This window comes from Narcine bancroftii, chromosome 2 (genome assembly GCF_036971445.1).
Source record: "Narcine bancroftii isolate sNarBan1 chromosome 2, sNarBan1.hap1, whole genome shotgun sequence".
NCBI classification, from domain to species: Eukaryota; Metazoa; Chordata; class Chondrichthyes; order Torpediniformes; family Narcinidae; genus Narcine; species Narcine bancroftii.
Window position 1 is genome coordinate 111,163,016 of NC_091470.1, and position 18,689 is coordinate 111,181,704.

Below are 18,689 nucleotides of genomic sequence, written 5' to 3' on the forward strand. Positions count from 1 at the left end.
AAAACAAGTTAGCCGCTCTGATGCAAGGGTTCATAAGACCATAAAATATAGGACCAGAATTAGGTCATTCAGCCCATTGAGTACTCTGCTATTCAAATTGTGGCTGATGGACTTTATCTCTCAACCTGTCTTCTCCTGTCTTCTCCCCATAACCTGCACCGCCCTTACTGATCAAGAACCTATCAACCTCTGCTGTACATTACAGCCTCCCCAGCCATCTGTGGCAACAAGTTCTACAGAATCACCACCTCTGACTGAAGAAACCTCTCCTCATCTCAATTCTAAATGGAGATCCTTTTATTCTGATACTGTGCCCCTCTGGTCCTAGATTCTACTCACACTAATGGAATCATCTCCATTTCCACTCTATATAGCCCTTTTAATATTCAGAATAATTTTTAATGAGATCACTCTCATCCTACTTAGGCCCAGAACCATCAAACATTCCTCATGCGTTAACCCTATTATCCCCGAGATCATTCTCGTAAACCTCCTCTGGACCCTCTCAACACAGTACAAAGGGCTCTAGCCCAAAATGTCAGTTCTATATCTTTATCTTTGCGATATAAAGGACACTGTTTGACCTGCTGAGTTTCTCCAGCTTCCTGTTTATACTTCAACCATGGGGTCATCCCCTCACTCACCCCCACACACACACTCCCACACACCCCCACACACACCCCAAACACACACACACCCATACTCCCACACACACACACACACACACACACACCCACACACCCCCCACACATATACGCACACACACACACTCCCACACACACCCCCACACACTCCCCCACACACTCTCCCACACACACCCCCACGCACACCCCAAACACACACACCCACACAACCCCCACACACACATACACACACACTCCCACACACTCTCCCACACACACCCCCACACACACCCCAAACACACACACACACCCATACTCCCACACACACATACCCACACACCCCCCCACACACATACAAACACACACACACACACACACACACACACACACACACACTCACATACTCCCACACACACACACCCACACCCCCCCCCCACACACACACACACACACACACACACACACACACACACTCCCATACTCCCACACACACACACACACAATTTAAATCATTTTGTTTTCAATGCAATATGAACAGAAAATGCCGGAAACACTGAGCAGGTCATGCAACATCTATGGAAAGAGGAAGAGATTCATTGTCACAGTCTGAGACTTCTGAAGTGGAAGGAGAATTCTGTTTGTGGCAATGAGATCATCTTTCATTCTTCTCAAAGCAAATAGGCAGTGCCTGCTTGATCTTTCCTCAAAGGACAAACTCACCATTCCCAGGAATCAATCTGTGTGCATACTCCATCTATCGCCATTATATCCTTAGAAAGATCTAACTGATGTATCATGTTCCAGGTGTGCTCTCAAAATGGACCCGTATAATTGAAGTAAAATATCTTTATGAAATACTAACGCCCCCTTACAAAAAAAGGCCAGCACACTCTCTACCTTGTCACCAAGGGCTGATTGTACTTGCAGTGATTCATGTGCAAGGGCATCTGGGTCACTCTGAATGAAAACAGTTTGCTATTTTCCACCACTTAATAAGCGCCCTTCTATTTGTTTCTACCAAAGTGAATGTCTTTGCAATGCACAAAATACATTAAGGAATAGACTGATCTCCACCGGAGTAGAGAGGTTGAGTTTATCAGGAGAGAATGGATCGGCTGGGCCTGTTTACCAAGGAGTGATAGGAGGGAGAGAGGTGGCATGATGAGAGGTAGATAGAATTATGGGAGGCATGGATGAAGTACATAGCCAGTTTATCCTCTTTGGGAAGGGTGTCTAAAACTAGAGAGTGGAGCTTTGAAGGTTGAGAAGGGGTCCAAGAGATAACATTTTTTCACAAAGAGAGTGTTGGTATCTGGAATAAGTGACCAGAAAAGTTGGTGGTGGCAACATTTTAGAGGCATCTGGGCAGGTTCTGGATTCAGCAAGGTGTAGAGCAGCCAGCCCCCTTTAGACCTCTGCTCAAAATTTATGGGGCCCCTTCCCTTTGAAGCAGTCAAGTTTTGGTTTCTTCCATATTCTTATCAACAATATTTTTTAAAAAATTAATATTTATGTAACGTGAGGTGAAAGGAAAAGAAGGGTTTTACTTCAATGTGCTTTGGCCCCTCCCAGGGCCCCTGTTGAGAATGGCTGGTGTAACGGAAGGTGTGGGATTGGATGTAGAGGCATGATGGACAACATAGATATGGTGTGCCAAAACTACACTTCCAGGTGAGGGAACCGAAGATGGTTAATTAATATTAGTTGAACCAAATACAGTACGCTTCTGGTTCACCAAAAACCGATCAACTCAAGTTCCGAATATCCAAGAATTTTCGGGTGAGACATGATGTCACAATTTGGAAAAAAAAATTCACCCACTGTGCTCAAGTGGGGCCACAGGGCATCCGTTTTACAAACAAACCGATCAACTCAAGTTCCGAATATCCAAGATTTTTCGGGTGAGACATGATGTCACAATTTGGAAAAAAAAATTCACCCACTGTGCTCAAGTGGGGCCACAGGGCACCTGTTTTACAAACAAACCGATCAACTCAAGTTCCAAATATCCAAGAATTTTCGGGTGAGACATGATGTCACAATTTGGAAAAAAAAATTCACCCACTGTGCTCAAGTGGGGCCACAGGGCATCCGTTTTACAAACAAACCGATCAACTCAAGTTCCGAATATCCAAGATTTTTCGGGTGAGACATGATGTCACAATTTGGAAAAAAAAATTCACCCACTGTGCTCAAGTGGGGCCACAGGGCATCCGTTTTACAAACAAACCGATCAACTCAAGTTCCGAATATCCAAGATTTTTCGGGTGAGACATGATGTCACAATTTGGAAAAAAAAATTCACCCACTGTGCTCAAGTGGGGCCACAGGGCATCCGTTTTACAAACAAACCGATCAACTCAAGTTCCGAATATCCAAGATTTTTCGGGTGAGACATGATGTCACAATTTGGAAAAAAAAATTCACCCACTGTGCTCAAGTGGGGCCACAGGCATCTGTTTTACAAACAAACCGATCAACTCAAGTTCCAAATATCCAAGATTTTTCGGGTGAGACATGATGTCACAATTTGGAAAAAAAAATTCACCCACTGTGCTCAAGTGGGGCCACAGGGCATCCGTTTTACAAACAAACCGATCAACTCAAGTTCCGAATATCCAAGATTTTTCGGGTGAGACATGATGTCACAATTTGGAAAAAAAAATTCACCCACTGTGCTCAAGTGGGGCCACAGGGCATCCGTTTTACAAACAAACCGATCAACTCAAGTTCCGAATATCCAAGATTTTTCGGGTGAGACATGATGTCACAATTTGGAAAAAAAAATTCACCCACTGTGCTCAAGTGGGGCCACAGGGCATCCGTTTTACAAACAAACCGATCAACTCAAGTTCCGAATATCCAAGATTTTTCGGGTGAGACATGATGTCACAATTTGGAAAAAAAAATTCACCCACTGTGCTCAAGTGGGGCCACAGGGCATCCGTTTTACAAACAAACCGATCAACTCAAGTTCCGAATATCCAAGATTTTTCGGGTGAGACATGATGTCACAATTTGGAAAAAAAAATTCACCCACTGTGCTCAAGTGGGGCCACAGGGCATCCGTTTTACAAACAAACCGATCAACTCAAGTTCCGAATATCCAAGATTTTTCGGGTGAGACATGATGTCACAATTTGGAAAAAAAAATTCACCCACTGTGCTCAAGTGGGGCCACAGGGCATCCGTTTTACAAAGGAGACATTTGTCCACAGGTTACACGTTGAAGGAAAGGAAAGCACTGATTATTTATTTATAAATTGTTTCTTTTTTTGCCATGAGTTACTGCAACTTTGTGATAATTTTCATTATGGCATCCTCAGAATTTTAATCGAATACCCCGCTCTCTCCCCGCTCACCTGCCTGAGCCACACTCTCACCCTCACTCTCTTGCCCCAGCTGCTGTCAAATACCCTTTCAGCAGGGTTGGATCAAATTCTGCAATCTCCTACCCCTTACAGGAGAAGTGAGACCTCGGGCTCCCAGATGCAGAAATGGTGAAGAAAATTCAGGGACAGGGGACTCATTAAAGTGGCTTGAGCTTTGATTTTGATTGGGAGTTTTTATTTTCAGTGTAGACTTGCAGTTTTTTTTTGTTCTTTAAAAATGTTAAATATTTTAAATTAGATGAAGATATGTTTCTTTGACTTGAAAATATTGCTCTGTCATTGCCACTAGTGGGCTATGGAAAGTTAGGCCGGAAGCCAGGTGGGCTTGAGACCAAAAAATAATTGAGAACCACTTCTTTAAATGGAGTAGCTTCCCTGAAATTATTCCACCTCCAAATTAGGATCAGAATTTATTATCATGCGGCGGCATCAAGGTGCAAACATTCATATTATAACCATCTTAAAACATTACTATAGATTAAAAAAAATAAAAATAATTGTGCATGAAAAGTCAGCCAATGTCTTTGGTTCATTGATTATTCAGAAATCTGATGGCAGTGGGGAAGAAGTTGCCCTTGTGCTGCTGAGTGTTCGTCTTCAGGCTCCTGTACCTTATTCCCTGATGGTAGCAAAGTGAAGAGGGCATGGCCTGGGTGGTGGGGTCTTTGAGGATAGAAGATGCTTTCTTAAGACACCGCCTCATGTAGATGTCCTCGATGGTGTAGAGTCTGGTGCCTGTGATGTTACAGGGCAAGTTAACAACCCTCTGGAGTTTATTCTTGTCCTGAGAGTTGGCGCTTCCATACCAGGCAATGATGCAACCAGCCAGAATGCTCTCCATGGTACACCTGTAGAAGTTTACGAGAGTTTTCAGAGACATACTGAATCTCCTCAGACACCTCACAAAGTATATCTACTGGGGAGCCTTCTTTGTGTTAGCACCAACGTGAAGACTTCAGGACAGATTCTCAGAGATGTTGACTCAAGAATTTGAAGTTCTTGACCCTCGCCACTACTGAGCCCTCGATGAGGACTGGGTCATTTCCTGCTAATTGCCTCCTGATGTCCACAATCATCTCCTTGGTTTTTCCTACAATGTGTGCAAGGTTGTTGTGGTTACACCACTCAGCGAGCTGATCTATCTCCCTCTTGTACGCTTCCTCATTGCCGTGTGTGGTGTCATCGTCAAACTTGTAGATTACATTGGAATTGTGTCTGGCCACACAGTCATGGGTGTATAATGAGTAGAGCCATGGGCTAAGCACGCATCCTTGGGGTGCACCTGTGTGTTGATAATCAGTGAGGAGGAGACGTTGTTTCCAATTAGTACTGACTGGTCTTCCAATGACCTCTCTCAGGTCTCGGCGCACAGCTGCCTACCTGCCTATTCTGCTTCAGAAATCCTGCTTCATGTGTCTTAAGTATGCTAATCTCCGCATACTTTGTGGTGCAAATAAACCCAAAATAATTGATCATTTTGAGGTGTGCGTGCAGCGGCTGAAGTGAAGGATAAATGGATTTGGCTGGCTTTTTTTTCCGATTCAAAGATTGTTTCCTGTGCTAATTAGCTCCCAGAGAGATTGATTTAATTCAAGCCTGCCCATCACACAAATGATGGGCTTAGAGAGCCAAGCCCAGTCTGATTCTACTCAGTCACTTTTATATAGGAATTCGGCTTTTAATTCAAAGGCTTCAGGTGGGATCATAGTGGAATAATTCCTGCACCTCTGTGGTACCCTAGCAGAGTCATTCATACCACAGTCATTCATTGAACATTACAGCTGAGAAACAGGCCCTTCTAGTCTGTGCTGAGCTATTATTCTGCCTTGTTGCACTCACCTGCACCCAGTCCTCCTTACCCCTCCTATCCATGTACCTGTCCAAATTCTTCTTAAATGTTAAAATTAAGACTGCGTTCACCACAGCTGGCAGCTCGTTCCACACTCCCACCATTCTCTGTGTGAAGATGTTCCCCCTAAATTTTCCCCCTTTCACCCTTAACCTCTGGATCGTATCTCACCTACCCTCAGCCTACATACATTTACTCTGTCTATCCCCCTCATAATTTTAAATACCTCTATCAAATCTCCCCTCATTCTTCTACACTCCAGGGAATAAAGTCCTGACCTGTTTAACCTTTCCCTGTTACTCAGTTCCTGAAACCCAGGCAACATCCTAGTAAATCTTCTCCGCACTCTTTCAGTCTTATTGCTATCTTGGCACACGTTGACCGATGAATCAGTGCAGGCCAAACTTTTTCATGACTTTTCATCAAAGAAGGATCTGGCAGACAAAGAGAACGCAACAAACACATCAACCAGTATTCATCCAGATGACTGCAGTGTATAATGAGAAATATATTAAATCTAATGAAGGTAAAATGTGCTCAGAGCGGCTGTATGACTGCACCATGATTAAGTGATTTGATATCACCCCCTTATGGATTCATTTAAATGGTGCAAAAGCTAACATAATGGCCTTTGTACCCAGAATGCAGTTGACAAATGCTATGCGATGATGATTAATGTGTATAATTGTACTGATGAAGTCACAGCATAATCAAGGAGGTGGATATGAGCAAGATAAATTTGATGATCCTGGCTTTTGATTAATCAGTGCTTTGCTGGATTCTGCTGACCACGTCGCGCAATGTTTTTAACTGTATGCAGCCCCCGTGTTTGGAAGTGTTCAAAACATGCCGCCAATATAAATTGATTCTTTACAGATTGAAACTGTTCTTGCCAAGGAAGGGCATGCGTGCGATCTGAGAGGCAGGTGGATGCAGCAGGTGCCAATGGCCACATCGAGACTGACTGGGCTCCAATTCACTTCACGGAGCCATTTCGAGAACACCCTGTCAGTCAGCATGTGGCAATTATTTTCAGTAATTGGAACAAATGTACCAATTAGGCAAATGTATCCCTTGATGCCTAACACAGGGTTATTGAACTAATCCATATATGTCCCTGCATTTCCATATAGATCTTTTCCTGATTAGCCAGAGGCCTGGGTGTACGATGGAATTTCAATTCAGTGCATGTGCTGGATTTACGTGCATGTGAAATAGTGGACTGATTCCATTTACAACACTTAGATTTTGGCTCCAATCACACCCTTACCTGTCTTGAAGCAGACCATTTTTTGACCACCCATTGATAATTAGAATTGATTTTCCCAGAATGTAGTAGCTGTGGTTTGCCCCTTCACAGTTCAAACAACCCAGACTCAAACAGCTGCCTTTTTCCACGAAGAAGACCATATTGTCTTTCACAGCTACTAAATGTGGGCAGGAAGAGATAAATCTTTATTTAAGGGGTGGTGAGTAATCTTTGGTCTAGCTGGCAAAATTTAAATTTGGTCACAATCTTTCTGCAGGCTTTTATGCAGAGACTATACTGGTGGGTTGTCCTGGTGGGGAGGTCAGTGGAGGGGATAGAAGAAAAATATGTACATTAAAGCCCCTGTTATCCGGAATTCAAACAACTGGCAAAAAAATATTGTGGAAAATAAGCAAGTAAAAAATATGAAAGTTTAAAAGTGGCACACCTCACCATTAGTTCACCAATCAGGCAACACGCAATCTCAAGCAATCGGAAAATTCACTTATTCGGCATCTACCAATCCCCATAGTTGCCGGATACCAGGAGTTTTATTGTATTAAACCCTTCATATTGGTGTTCATGCAGGAAGACACTTGGTTAAAAAAAAATCACCAAAACTATATTTCACTCCTCTGTGAACCAGTTGAAGTATTTGGAAAGATAGCTAAATGGGTAAGGGGCCTCCTATTTGCAGATAGTTCTTTGGGATCAAGGATGGTTTTGTTTCCATTTGGTTTATATGAGTTGGAATTATAGAGTTGGACTGCCCAGAAATAGGCCCTTCAACCCTTTCTCTCCAAGCTGACCTCTCTTGCCCACCTACACTTAATCCCATTTCCCTGAATTAGGACTATAGCTTAGAAACATAGAACACTACAGAACAGGCCCCTCAGCCCTCGATGTTGTGCCGACTTACCAAAATAAGCTAAACCCTCCCTATCCCATAACACTCTATTTTACTTTCATCCCTGTGCTTAAGAGTCTCTGAAATGTCCCTAATGTTTCAGCCTCCACCACCACCCCAGGCAATGCACTCCAGGCTCCCACTACTCCCTGTGTAAAAACATTTACCCCTGATGTCTCCCCTAAACCCCTCCCTCCTGGTGTTTGCTACTCCTGCCCTGGGAAAAAGGCGGTGGCTCTCAACCTTACCTGTGCCTCTCATAATCTTATAGGCCTCCATGGCCAGATCTGCCTGATGTTATTCAATAGCAGAGTTGGCTTGACAGGCCAGATGCTAACTCCTGCACCTATTTCTTTTGTTCCCATTTAAATGTGTGTCTAAAAGCTTCTTAAACATACTCATTGTTTTCTGACAACATGCTGCAGACATAAACCTCTCTCTGCATTAAAAATAATGATCCCTCAAGTCCCCTTTAAGTCTCCTACCATCCATCTTAAACAAGCGGCCTCTTATTTCTGATACTTTGATCGAGGGAGATAGATTTTGACTTTCTACACCAGCCATTGTTCGCCTACGGCCCTGCCCTTGGACACTGCTTGAAGTTTATGGATCCCTTTCGCTGTGAAGCAGCCATGTTTTGGTTTCTTCCCTACTTCTACTGACCATACACAAAAAAGGTTTACGTGATGCGAGGTGATAAGAAAACTAGGCTTTTACATAAATGTGCTGTGGCCCTGCGGTGGGGGGGGGGGGGGGTTGGTGGAATAGGACTGTAGGGCCCCTGTGGAGGATGGCTACTCCACATGATCCAAGCTTCATGTATATATTGTATGGTTCTACCACATGACCCCTCAGTTTCCTTTGGTCCAGGTAAGACAAGCCCTGTCTATTCAATCTCTCCAGTGTCGTCACAAGGGTTGGTTTCAGTAATTCATGGTATCATCCCTTCCCACCTCCACCACCACCCCCCCACCCGCCACCCATGGACCTCCTCCTGTACCAGACCAGACAGAATCCTTAGTAATATTTTTTGTACTAAATGTTACTCCTAATTCCTGTATATCACTGAATGAAATGTAGTGAAATAAACAACCAGCAAAATTAAATTATACTTTTAAATTACAATATCATACGCGTAGCAGCAATGAAAAGAACAGCGCGTGCTTGTGACATGTGCAGACGAAACCACGTGATTCAAAGCTCAATCAATACCCCTCATAATTTTCAACATTCAGATTCATTGTCAGAGTACACACACGACATCACATACAACCCTGAGATCCTTTTTCCTGTGGACAAGGCAGAATTACCACTTATTGGTCGTGCAGAAAACTGTACTCAAGAAGATACGTACGCATGTGAACAAATAAAGAAATGTAAAACTTTGCAAGCCCCTCTCAGGTTCCATCCCTCCATAGTTTTCACCATTCCTCTGCATCCTCCCCATGGATGCTGCATGACCTGCTGATTTTCTCAAGCACGTTTGTGCAATGTGCTCAAACCCAGCATCTGCAGACTCTCTCGCTGGACTGCCTTCCTATGGTGTAGCATCCAGGACTGCACTCGATCCTCCTTGGTGCTGTTGGCAAGTTTTTCATGGATACTGAGAGAAGACTAAGTCGGGAAGCAATCTCTTTATCTTCCTAAGAACACAGGCAGCAAGATATTGTGTGCTGAGAGTTTTTTTTTAACTTTTGTTTTTGCCTTCAAACTAATGGATGACCTGAAGCCGGAGACGCATAACTATAATTGCTGGCCATTTTTACCCAGCATGCATTGTAATCAGAAACAGCACCCAATCCAAGAAATTCTAATTAATGGGCAGTCTAGTCCAATACCATTCATCAGCCTAATCTGTCCTTAAAATCAAACATGAACCAGCAGTGACAGTCACCATGGAGACAATTGAGGCAATTATTCGTTTTTAATTGTGAAGAACTTCAGCTCGTGTGTGCATTGAGCAATGCGTGGCCAGGTTCGCTCCACTGCCTGCTTGAAGCTTGGATAGTTTCACAATTACACAAGATCCTCCATTGGATATCTAAAGCAGCTGAATAATATTAAACCTTGTTGTAATTTATTGAGTCGGTGAAATTCCCCCAGGGGATCGTGGTTTTCATTATAGGCTTTGGTGAAAAACGAAAAACATAATTTGTGTTACAGCTGGGATTTATCACTCACTTAAGGGCAGAAAATATTAGTTTCTTACCATGTACTAGAGGAAGCAACCAGGTGCAGAGTTAGTCCCATGGGAGGGATTAGTGTGTCTCCAAAATCTGATTGAATATCACTCAGTGAGAGTGACAGAATGGGAGGAGCTTCCTTGCCTATGTCCCAGAAACAGGGTCTTTCATTCCATACAAGTCAAGTTTATTATTATCACCCGATTGCACAAGTTTCACGCATGGCTTGGCTTCACAATCGAAGATTTTGGAAGGGGGGGGCCGTCCACGCCTGCCGCAGGCTCGCTGGTGATTGACGAGGCCAACATGGGACAGACGTGCCCGGCCGCAGCAGCTGCGAGGGAAATTCTGTTCTGGGTTTGGTGCAGGGTCACGGTTCTTTCTCCGTCTCCTTTTGTCCTCAGGGCCAGCTCTGCCTTGAAGAGTGTTACAAGGGGAGGTTCAAGAGCCCGATGGCAGTCGAAGAGAAACTGCTTTTGAATCTAGAGGTGCAGGTCTTCAGGCTTCTACCCAGAGACAGTGGTGAGAGACGCTGGCATTAATAGGGGGGTAGGGGGGTGGTGAAGGAGGAGACAGACTGGTGAATGGTGTGTCACCAGGCCGCACGATCAGAGGCAAGAGCAGACCACTGGCAATAGTCAATGTGACAGGCACCAAGGGTTTTCTTCAGAGAGTCCTCGTACTTCTTTTTCGGAGCCCCTCTATCATGGTGGCCAGTGGAGAGTTCACCATAGAGCACAATTTTGGAGACGTGCCATGTCCAGTGTAGCTGCGTCTTCACCAGCATGGTCTCGACACTGGTAACCTCTGCCTGTTCGAGGACTTCAATGTTGGTGACGAAGTCACTCCAGTGAATGATGAGGACGGTGCAGAGGCAGCAAGGAGTTGTGACGGTAGATGACCCACGGCTCGGAGCCGTACAGGAGGGTGGTCAGTATGACGACTCTGTACACATTGATCTTTGTGCCTTTCCTCAGATGCTTGTTGTTCCAGACTCTCTTGGCATCTGACAACATGGTGCACCCCAGGTAGCTGAACTGGTGGGCAGTCTTCGGCTCAGTCCTGCTGCTGGTAATGCGGGGAGGGTGGTACTTTTCCTGAAATGCAGGCTGATGGAGAACTTCTGTCTTCTTCAAGCTGACTTCCAGTCCGAAGAGCTCGGCAGCCTTTGCAAAGCAGGATGTTGTACATTGCAAGGCTGTCTCTGTTTGGGCAACAAGGACAGCAACGTCAGTGAAGAGTAGTCCTTGAAAGAGTTGCTCCAATGTCTTGGTGTGGGGCTAGTCGCCTCAGGTTGAACAGGCTGTCATCAGTGCAGTATCAGATGTAGACACCGTCCTCATCATCGAGGATTGATGTGAGGACACAGCCTTGCTTTACACTGTTACCTAGTGAGAAGGGCTCTGACTTGGCCACGCTGCTCTTCATGTAATTGGTTGACCATGCTGAGAAACTTAGGGGGGCATCCCAGTCGTTCCACGATTTGCCACAAAGCTTTCCTGCTCACAGAGTCGACTGTACAAGTATAATTCAACGAAACAGCCTCCTCTGGTCATTGGTGCAAAACACACAGACACGCAGCCAGAAATAATAGGGGCAGGAGTCAGCCATCTGGCCCATCGGGCCTGCTCCTCCATTCATGTTACGATTTTCTTTGATTTTTTTGCCAATTGTTTGAGGCTGCCGGTTGGTTTAATTCCGGATAACAGAGATTTTACTGTTTAATAAATATATTGGATAAATATTCATGGTTACAGACAGTGCAAAAAAAACATTTTTAGAGTGCTGTCAGACCTTTGATGGTCTTGGAGTGGTTTATGATTTGGAGAGTACAGAGTGGTTCAAGATCCTGAAAACTGTGAGAAAAGAACTGTCCTTGAACCTAGAGGCGCTGAAGTCCAGGTTTCCTTACCTTCTGAAGGCAGCAGCGAGAAGAGATTTTGACGGGTTGCTTTTATGATGTTGGCTTTTTTATTGTTCAACCACAGCAGTTCACATTGCGGCCAAGGTCAGGACATAGTTCCCATTATGGGTGACACGGTTAGTGTAGCAGTTATCACAAGCCTGGATTAACCATTAAGCAAAATAAGCTCGGTTTAGGGCACCAAGGGAAGGGGAACCACAGAGTTTTTTCCAGTTCTGGATTTACCATGATACAGCTGAACTAGGGCCCTACAATTTCCTATTGCCCTAGTTATAAGTAAATAATTTCTCTATATTGCTTACTGCTATTTAGTGCTAAATAAACATAATTTTAAAAGAAGTTGTATTTAATATGCTGTGGCGGCTCACCACTAGGCAGGCAAACTGGCCCCTCTTGTAAGCCACGCGGTGGGGCAGCCGGCCAAAATGGCGCCGTCGGGGGTTTTCCCTTCCTTCCAGCATAGGGCTCAGAAGCCCGCGCTGGGGGACCACATGATGCCTAGGTGAAGTCAGCGCCCTCCAGTGCGGTTCTCAGCCAGGTCCGGGCTGGGAGTATAAGTGCAGCCCAGTAGCCTGCAATAAACTAGTCTGCTCACTGAGCTCAACCCATCTGGTTGTGTGTGTTATTGCAGGAGCAATGTAGCTGCCGCTACAATTGATGACCCTGACTGGGTCAAACCTCTTTGAATCCATCATGAGTGAGCCTGGGATCAGCGCTAAAGCCATGAAACTGCCTGAATTTTGGGTTCAGGAGCCGGAGACCAGGTTCGGCCACACGGAGGCTCAGTTTCACCTCCACCAGATTTTTTCTGTCACGACCAAATTGTATCATGTGGTCGTTGCCCTGGACCAGGCCACTTCCAGACGCGTGCTGCACCTCGTTCAGCACCCACCCGCCGAAGACAAATACGAGATCATCAAGCAAGTGCTTATCAGATCCCTCGGACTATTCAGACACCAACGTGCCACTGGAATGCTACACCTCAATGCCCTGGGTGACAGGACCCCAATGGAGCTGATGGACGAGATGCTCATGCTCAAGGGTGAGCGCACCAACTGCCAACTCTTCAAGCGCATTTTCCTCGACTATATGCCCGGGGACATCTGGCCGCTGCTGATCCAGGAGAGCTTCAGCGACCCGAGGAAGGTCGCCCAGAAGACCCAAGAGCTATGGCTCGCACGATTCCCAGAGAGCTCAGTGGTCCAGCAGGTCATGAGGCATGGCACAACCATGCCAAGCCCGCCCCTAGCGCTGTGGTAGAGCATCCGGCCCCTGTAGGGGCCCCCAAGAGCATAACCAAGGCCACAGCATCCGCTCCAGGCCTCTGCTTCTACCACCAGCCCTGAGGACCGAACCACTCGCTGCCCGAGGTGATCCCGATGCCAGAAGCCTCCACTGACCCCTGCTCCCGAGCACTGTTGCATGGTTGGGTCGCCCGGTTCGGCATCCCGGGTCACCTCACCAGTGATCGGGGTGCCCAGTTCACATCTGCGCTGTGGGCACAACTCACCAACAGGTTGGGGATACAGCTACACCGCACCACAGCCTACTACCTACAGGCCAATGGACTGGTCGAACGTCTGCACCGCCACCTTACGGCGGCGCTCATGGTCCGCCTCACCGATCCCGACTGGGTGGACAATCTGCCTTGGATGCTCCTGGGCATCCGCTCCACTCCCAAGGAAAATCTGCAGGCGTCATCAGCTGAGCTGGTCTACGGTGCAATGCCGGCACTACCTGGTGAGGTCATCAACGCACCTCACAATCCCCAGCAGTCGCCACACGAACTACTTCCTCACCTCAGGGCATGCTTGGACTCGTTCGAACCCCCACTGCTGCCCAGGCATGGCACCCGCCCTTCTCACGTTCCTGGCAAACTGCTTTCCAGGGAGTATGTTTTCGTTTGGCAGGGCCCCTCTATGTTCACGCTGGACATAGGCGGCAGGCGGGAGCTGTCTACCGTGTACAGGCTAAAGCCAGCGCACCTCAATCCCACCGAGCCTGTTGTTGTAGCCCAGCCCAAGAAGCGAGGCCGCCCGGCAAAAAAGGACATGAGGGGTTGTGTGGCAGCTCACCACTAGGCAGGTGAACTGGCCCCACTTGTAAGCCACGCGGCGGGGCAGCCGGCCAAAATGGCGCCATCAGGAGTTTTCCCTTCCTTCCATCACGGGGCTCAGAAGCCCATGCTGGGGGACCATGTGATGCCCGGGTGACATCAGCACCCTCCAGTGCCAGGTCCAGGCTGGGAGTATAAGTGCAGCCCAGCAGCCTGCAATAAACTAGTCTGCTCACTGAGCTCAACCCGTCTGGTTGTGTGTGTTATTGCAGGAGCAGAGCATAGTCATCCGAAATAAAATAAGAATATTTGCACTGCAGGGGGCCAAGTCACACCCAGGCCTCAGTGATGATTATGAGGTGTCGGTCGGCTGGAGCAATCGTTTCATGAACAGGAAAAATCTGGTATTATGTCAAAAAACAAAAATTCTTCAGAAACTACCAAAAGATCTTCATCATAAAATTGTAAGTTTTCACCAGTTTGCACTGGCAAATATCAGAAACATGGATGAAACCCCCATGAATTTTGACATGATAGGCAATAGAACAGTGGAATGGAAAGGTGTTAAAAATATACAGACCAGAAGTACAGGCCATGGAAGGACCAGGTTTACCGTTGTGTTATCATGCCTGACCAACAGGACAAAGTTAAGACCCATGGTGATCTTCAAATGCAAAATTAAACCGAAAATGAATTTCCATGCAGGTATTTTTCATGAAAAAGGATGGGATGGATGAAAGTGGTGTAAAACTACAATGTGTGGAACAGCCGGCCAGGCGGTTTACCCAAAGAATGGAGTTTGCTGGTCTGGGATATGTTTTGTACCCATTGAACTTAGAAGACTAAAAATAGATTTGCACAAAATAACACTTACATGGCCGTTATCCTGGGTGGTTTGATGACTATATTGCAACCTCTGGATGTCTGCTCAAAGACCATGTGCGCGAGAAATGGAATATATGGATGTCGAGTGCAGAAAAGTCGTTTACAAAAGGTGGGGCAATGCTTGATGTGCTGTGTAACTTCGTGCTCAAGGCATGGGACAAAGTTAAAGTAGAGACTGGGATGAAAATCATTTAAACTGTGCGGTACCTCATGCAATTGATGACAGAAGACAATTTATCGTGGGACACTGATGACGAAGCTGAAACCACCTCAGATACAGACTGGGGCCCATATGCTGACAGTTTAAGCAGTGCTTGCTTCAAATGATGATAGAGTTATTTGGAAGGGTTCTAATGTGTTGTTTTCAGACAACGACGGCGATTTTGAAGGGTGCTAATTGTGTTCTCGATTTCAATAAAAATCTCAATGAAAATCTGTCGCAGTCAGGTTTTTTTTGGTTTTCCAACAGTCGACATGTCAGGGCGGATTGGATTTTGAGAGTTTTTTTGGGTTTGCTGCACATCTTTGGGATAGAACATTCCATTCGACTTATTCACCAAAATATATGGTAGTTGTGGGATCTGGCCTGGAAGAAAACTGAATTTGTAATCTATTATTTCACATTCAACACTTATCGAGCCTTAATGTTAGACGATGGAAGGGTCGAGGGGGAACCATTGCTGGGCTGTGCTTAAGGCATCAATTGGCCTTAATCTTGCCCTGGGTTAGCGCGATGTTCGAATCCAGCGCTGTCTGTAAGGAGTTTATACATTCTCCCTGAGTCTGTGTGGGTTTCCTCTGGGTGCTCCAGTTTCCTCCCACCCTTCAAAAAAAAAGTACGGGGGTTGTAAGTTATTTGGGTGGCATGGGCTCGTGGGCCGGAAGGGCTTGTTTCTGTGCTGTATGTCTAAGTTAAATTAAATTACAGACAGATACAATTAAATTAGAGAAGTTTCCCAATTTGGGAATTTGAAACAGGGTTAAATATTACTCAGCTACTTCAAGTAACCTGCAGATGTTCGTCAATCTAAATAAGCTTCAGCAGTGAAGTGCAGGCAGTCAATGGAGCAGAGTAAAGCACAAACGTCTGCAGATGCCGTGGTTGAAGTAAAAACACAATGCTGGAGAAACTCAGCAGTCAAGCAGTATACTTTATGTAGCAAAGATAAAGACACATAACAGATGTTTCGGGCTTGAGCCCTTCACCGTTCTTCATTCAAAGGGCCAGTCCTTGTCTGGAGAATACTGGAGAGTTCCCAGCATGCGAGGTCAACTGACTCTTGAGCTCAAAAGAAAATAAATTGTACTGCAATAGGAGACGGTGAATGTGGAGGTGAAGCCCCAATCCAAAGGCTCGACAGCATCCCGGTCTTATTCTCTTTTCCTGTTGCAGGTTGAATGGTTGAAGAATGAAGAACTGATTGATCCACAGCATGACCCCAACATCTACACCACAGCGGAGCACAGTCTGGTCATTGAGCAAGCACACCTCTCCAATTCAGGCAACTACACCTGCATTGCCTCAAACGTGGTTGCCAGACGACGGAGCTCTGCCACCACACTGACGGTGTTTGGTTAGTAGCGACATTTCAGTCTTTATGTCTTCAGTGATTAGGGTGTGTCTTTCGTGATCCCTGGATTCCCTCACTGCCAATAAAAGCTTCTAAAGTGTTACTGTTGTGGCCCAGGAGATGTGGCACAGCAAGATCCCGCAGGCAGCAATGGAATGAAAGACAATGTGTTGGTTGATCAGGCAAGGTCCCGTGCTTTTCCTCCAATCCTGAGAAGCCACACAGAGACGTGTGGTACAGACCTTCTCCAACAGTGCTGCATTCCCTCAGTACTGGTGCCAGGTGAGACGTCATAGACTGATGCAGCATGGGAAACCGCCCTTCAGGCCATCAAGTCTATGCTGGCACTGAACATTAATTCATGCAACTCTCATTTTACTGTCCCTACATCCTGGCCCCATCCTGTGGAGGTGAGGAAGAATTTCTTCTCTCATAAATCTTTGAAATTCTCCTCCTGAGAGAGCTGGGGAGATAAAGTAATTAAATATATTCAATTCGTAGATTGACAAGGGGGTCGTGACATGGGGAGAGAGTGTGAAAGTGGTGTTGCCACCGAGATTGGATCAGTATGATCTATTTGAATGAAGGAGTTGACCTGAGCAACCCCTTGGCCTATTCCTGTTCCTGTTTCCTCTGAACACCAGAACATAGAACATTACAGCACAGACAATCATAGAGGAGATACAGATTAATGTAGAACAGACAGACACTACAGTATTTCCTTTTCACACTCCACACTTTCCCATCAACTCTCCCAGGCCAATAAGATCAATTTTCAGTGGCCAAATAAAGTCAATATTAGCACATCTTTGGGATAGAACATTCCAGCACAGTACTGGCCCTTCCGCCCACAATTTTGTGCCAACCTAAAAGACAACATTCCCTACCCTGTCACCCTCTATTTTTCTTCCATTCATGTGCCTGTCTAAGAATCTCTTAAATTCCCCTAATATACCAGCCCCAACCACCACCCCTGGCAAGGCATTCCAGGCAACCACAACTCTCTGTGTAAAACACTTACCCCTGATGTCTCCCTTTAAACTTACCTCTCCACTTTGTACAGATGTCCTCTGGTGTTTGCTCCTCCTGCCCTGGGAAAAAGGTGCTGACTGTTCACCTTATCTATGTATCTCAGAATTTTGTAGACCTCCATTACTTCACCTCTTATCCTTCTTCACTCCAAAGAGAAAAGCCTTAGCTCTCCTAACCTTGCCTTATAAGACTTATTTCCCAATCCAGGCATCATCTCCTCTGCATTCTCTCCATATCTTCCACATTTGGTTTACTAATGTTCTTGACATTTACTCTCCTTCGTAAAAGTGACCCAAAAAGACATTGGGACAGAGGCAAGGATGGGAAGGGCCTAGAAAGATATGGACTAAATGCAGGGAAATGGGACTAGCCCAGAGCACAACTTGGTCAACAGGGAATTGTTAGGCTGAACCTTCTATTCTGTGCGGTACGATTCAAGTGAGAATGCGGAAGCTATGGAGTGGGTGCAGAGGAGATTAACCAGAATGTTGCCTGATGTGACTGATGAGGCAAGGTTAGAGAGCTAGGGCACTGCTCTTTGGAGTGAAGAAGGATGAGAAGCAACTTAATAGATGTAAGATTATGAGAGCCATCGATAGGATGGACAGCCCAGTTGTTTTTTCTCAGGGTGAGTGCAGCAAACACCAGGTGATATCTGTACAAGGTGAGGGGAAGAACGTTTAGGGGAGATGTCAGGGGTAAGTTTTATTACACAGAGAGTTGTGGGTGCCTGGAATGCCTTGCCAGGGATGGTCGTGGACATTTAAAAGACTCTTAGACAGGCACATGGATGCAAGGAAAATAGAGGGTCATAGGTGTGAAGTAGCAAAGGCTTTGATTGTTGAGTAGGTTTATATCTGTAGGTTGGCACAACAGCATGAGCTGAAGGGCCTGTACATTTGCAATAATGTTCTATGTTCTACGGGACAAATGATGAACACCCTCCTCATTTCAGCAGTAAGTGGGAATAGACAATAAATTCTGGTGATGCCACACATCCTGTGAACGAACAAATATT

The 18,689-nt window shown here is 45.7% G+C and overlaps 1 protein-coding gene across 1 annotated transcript in view; it reads left to right on the forward strand.

Annotated features, from left to right (window-relative positions):
* LOC138754147 (netrin receptor UNC5D-like) overlaps positions 1–18,689 on the forward strand; it is a 483,772-nt gene that overhangs the window by 363,085 nt on the left and 101,998 nt on the right. Inside the window, exon 5 of the mRNA XM_069918008.1 lies at positions 16,462–16,642. Coding sequence (XP_069774109.1) covers positions 16,462–16,642 — 181 coding nt within the window. The remainder of the gene's footprint in view (positions 1–16,461; positions 16,643–18,689) is intronic.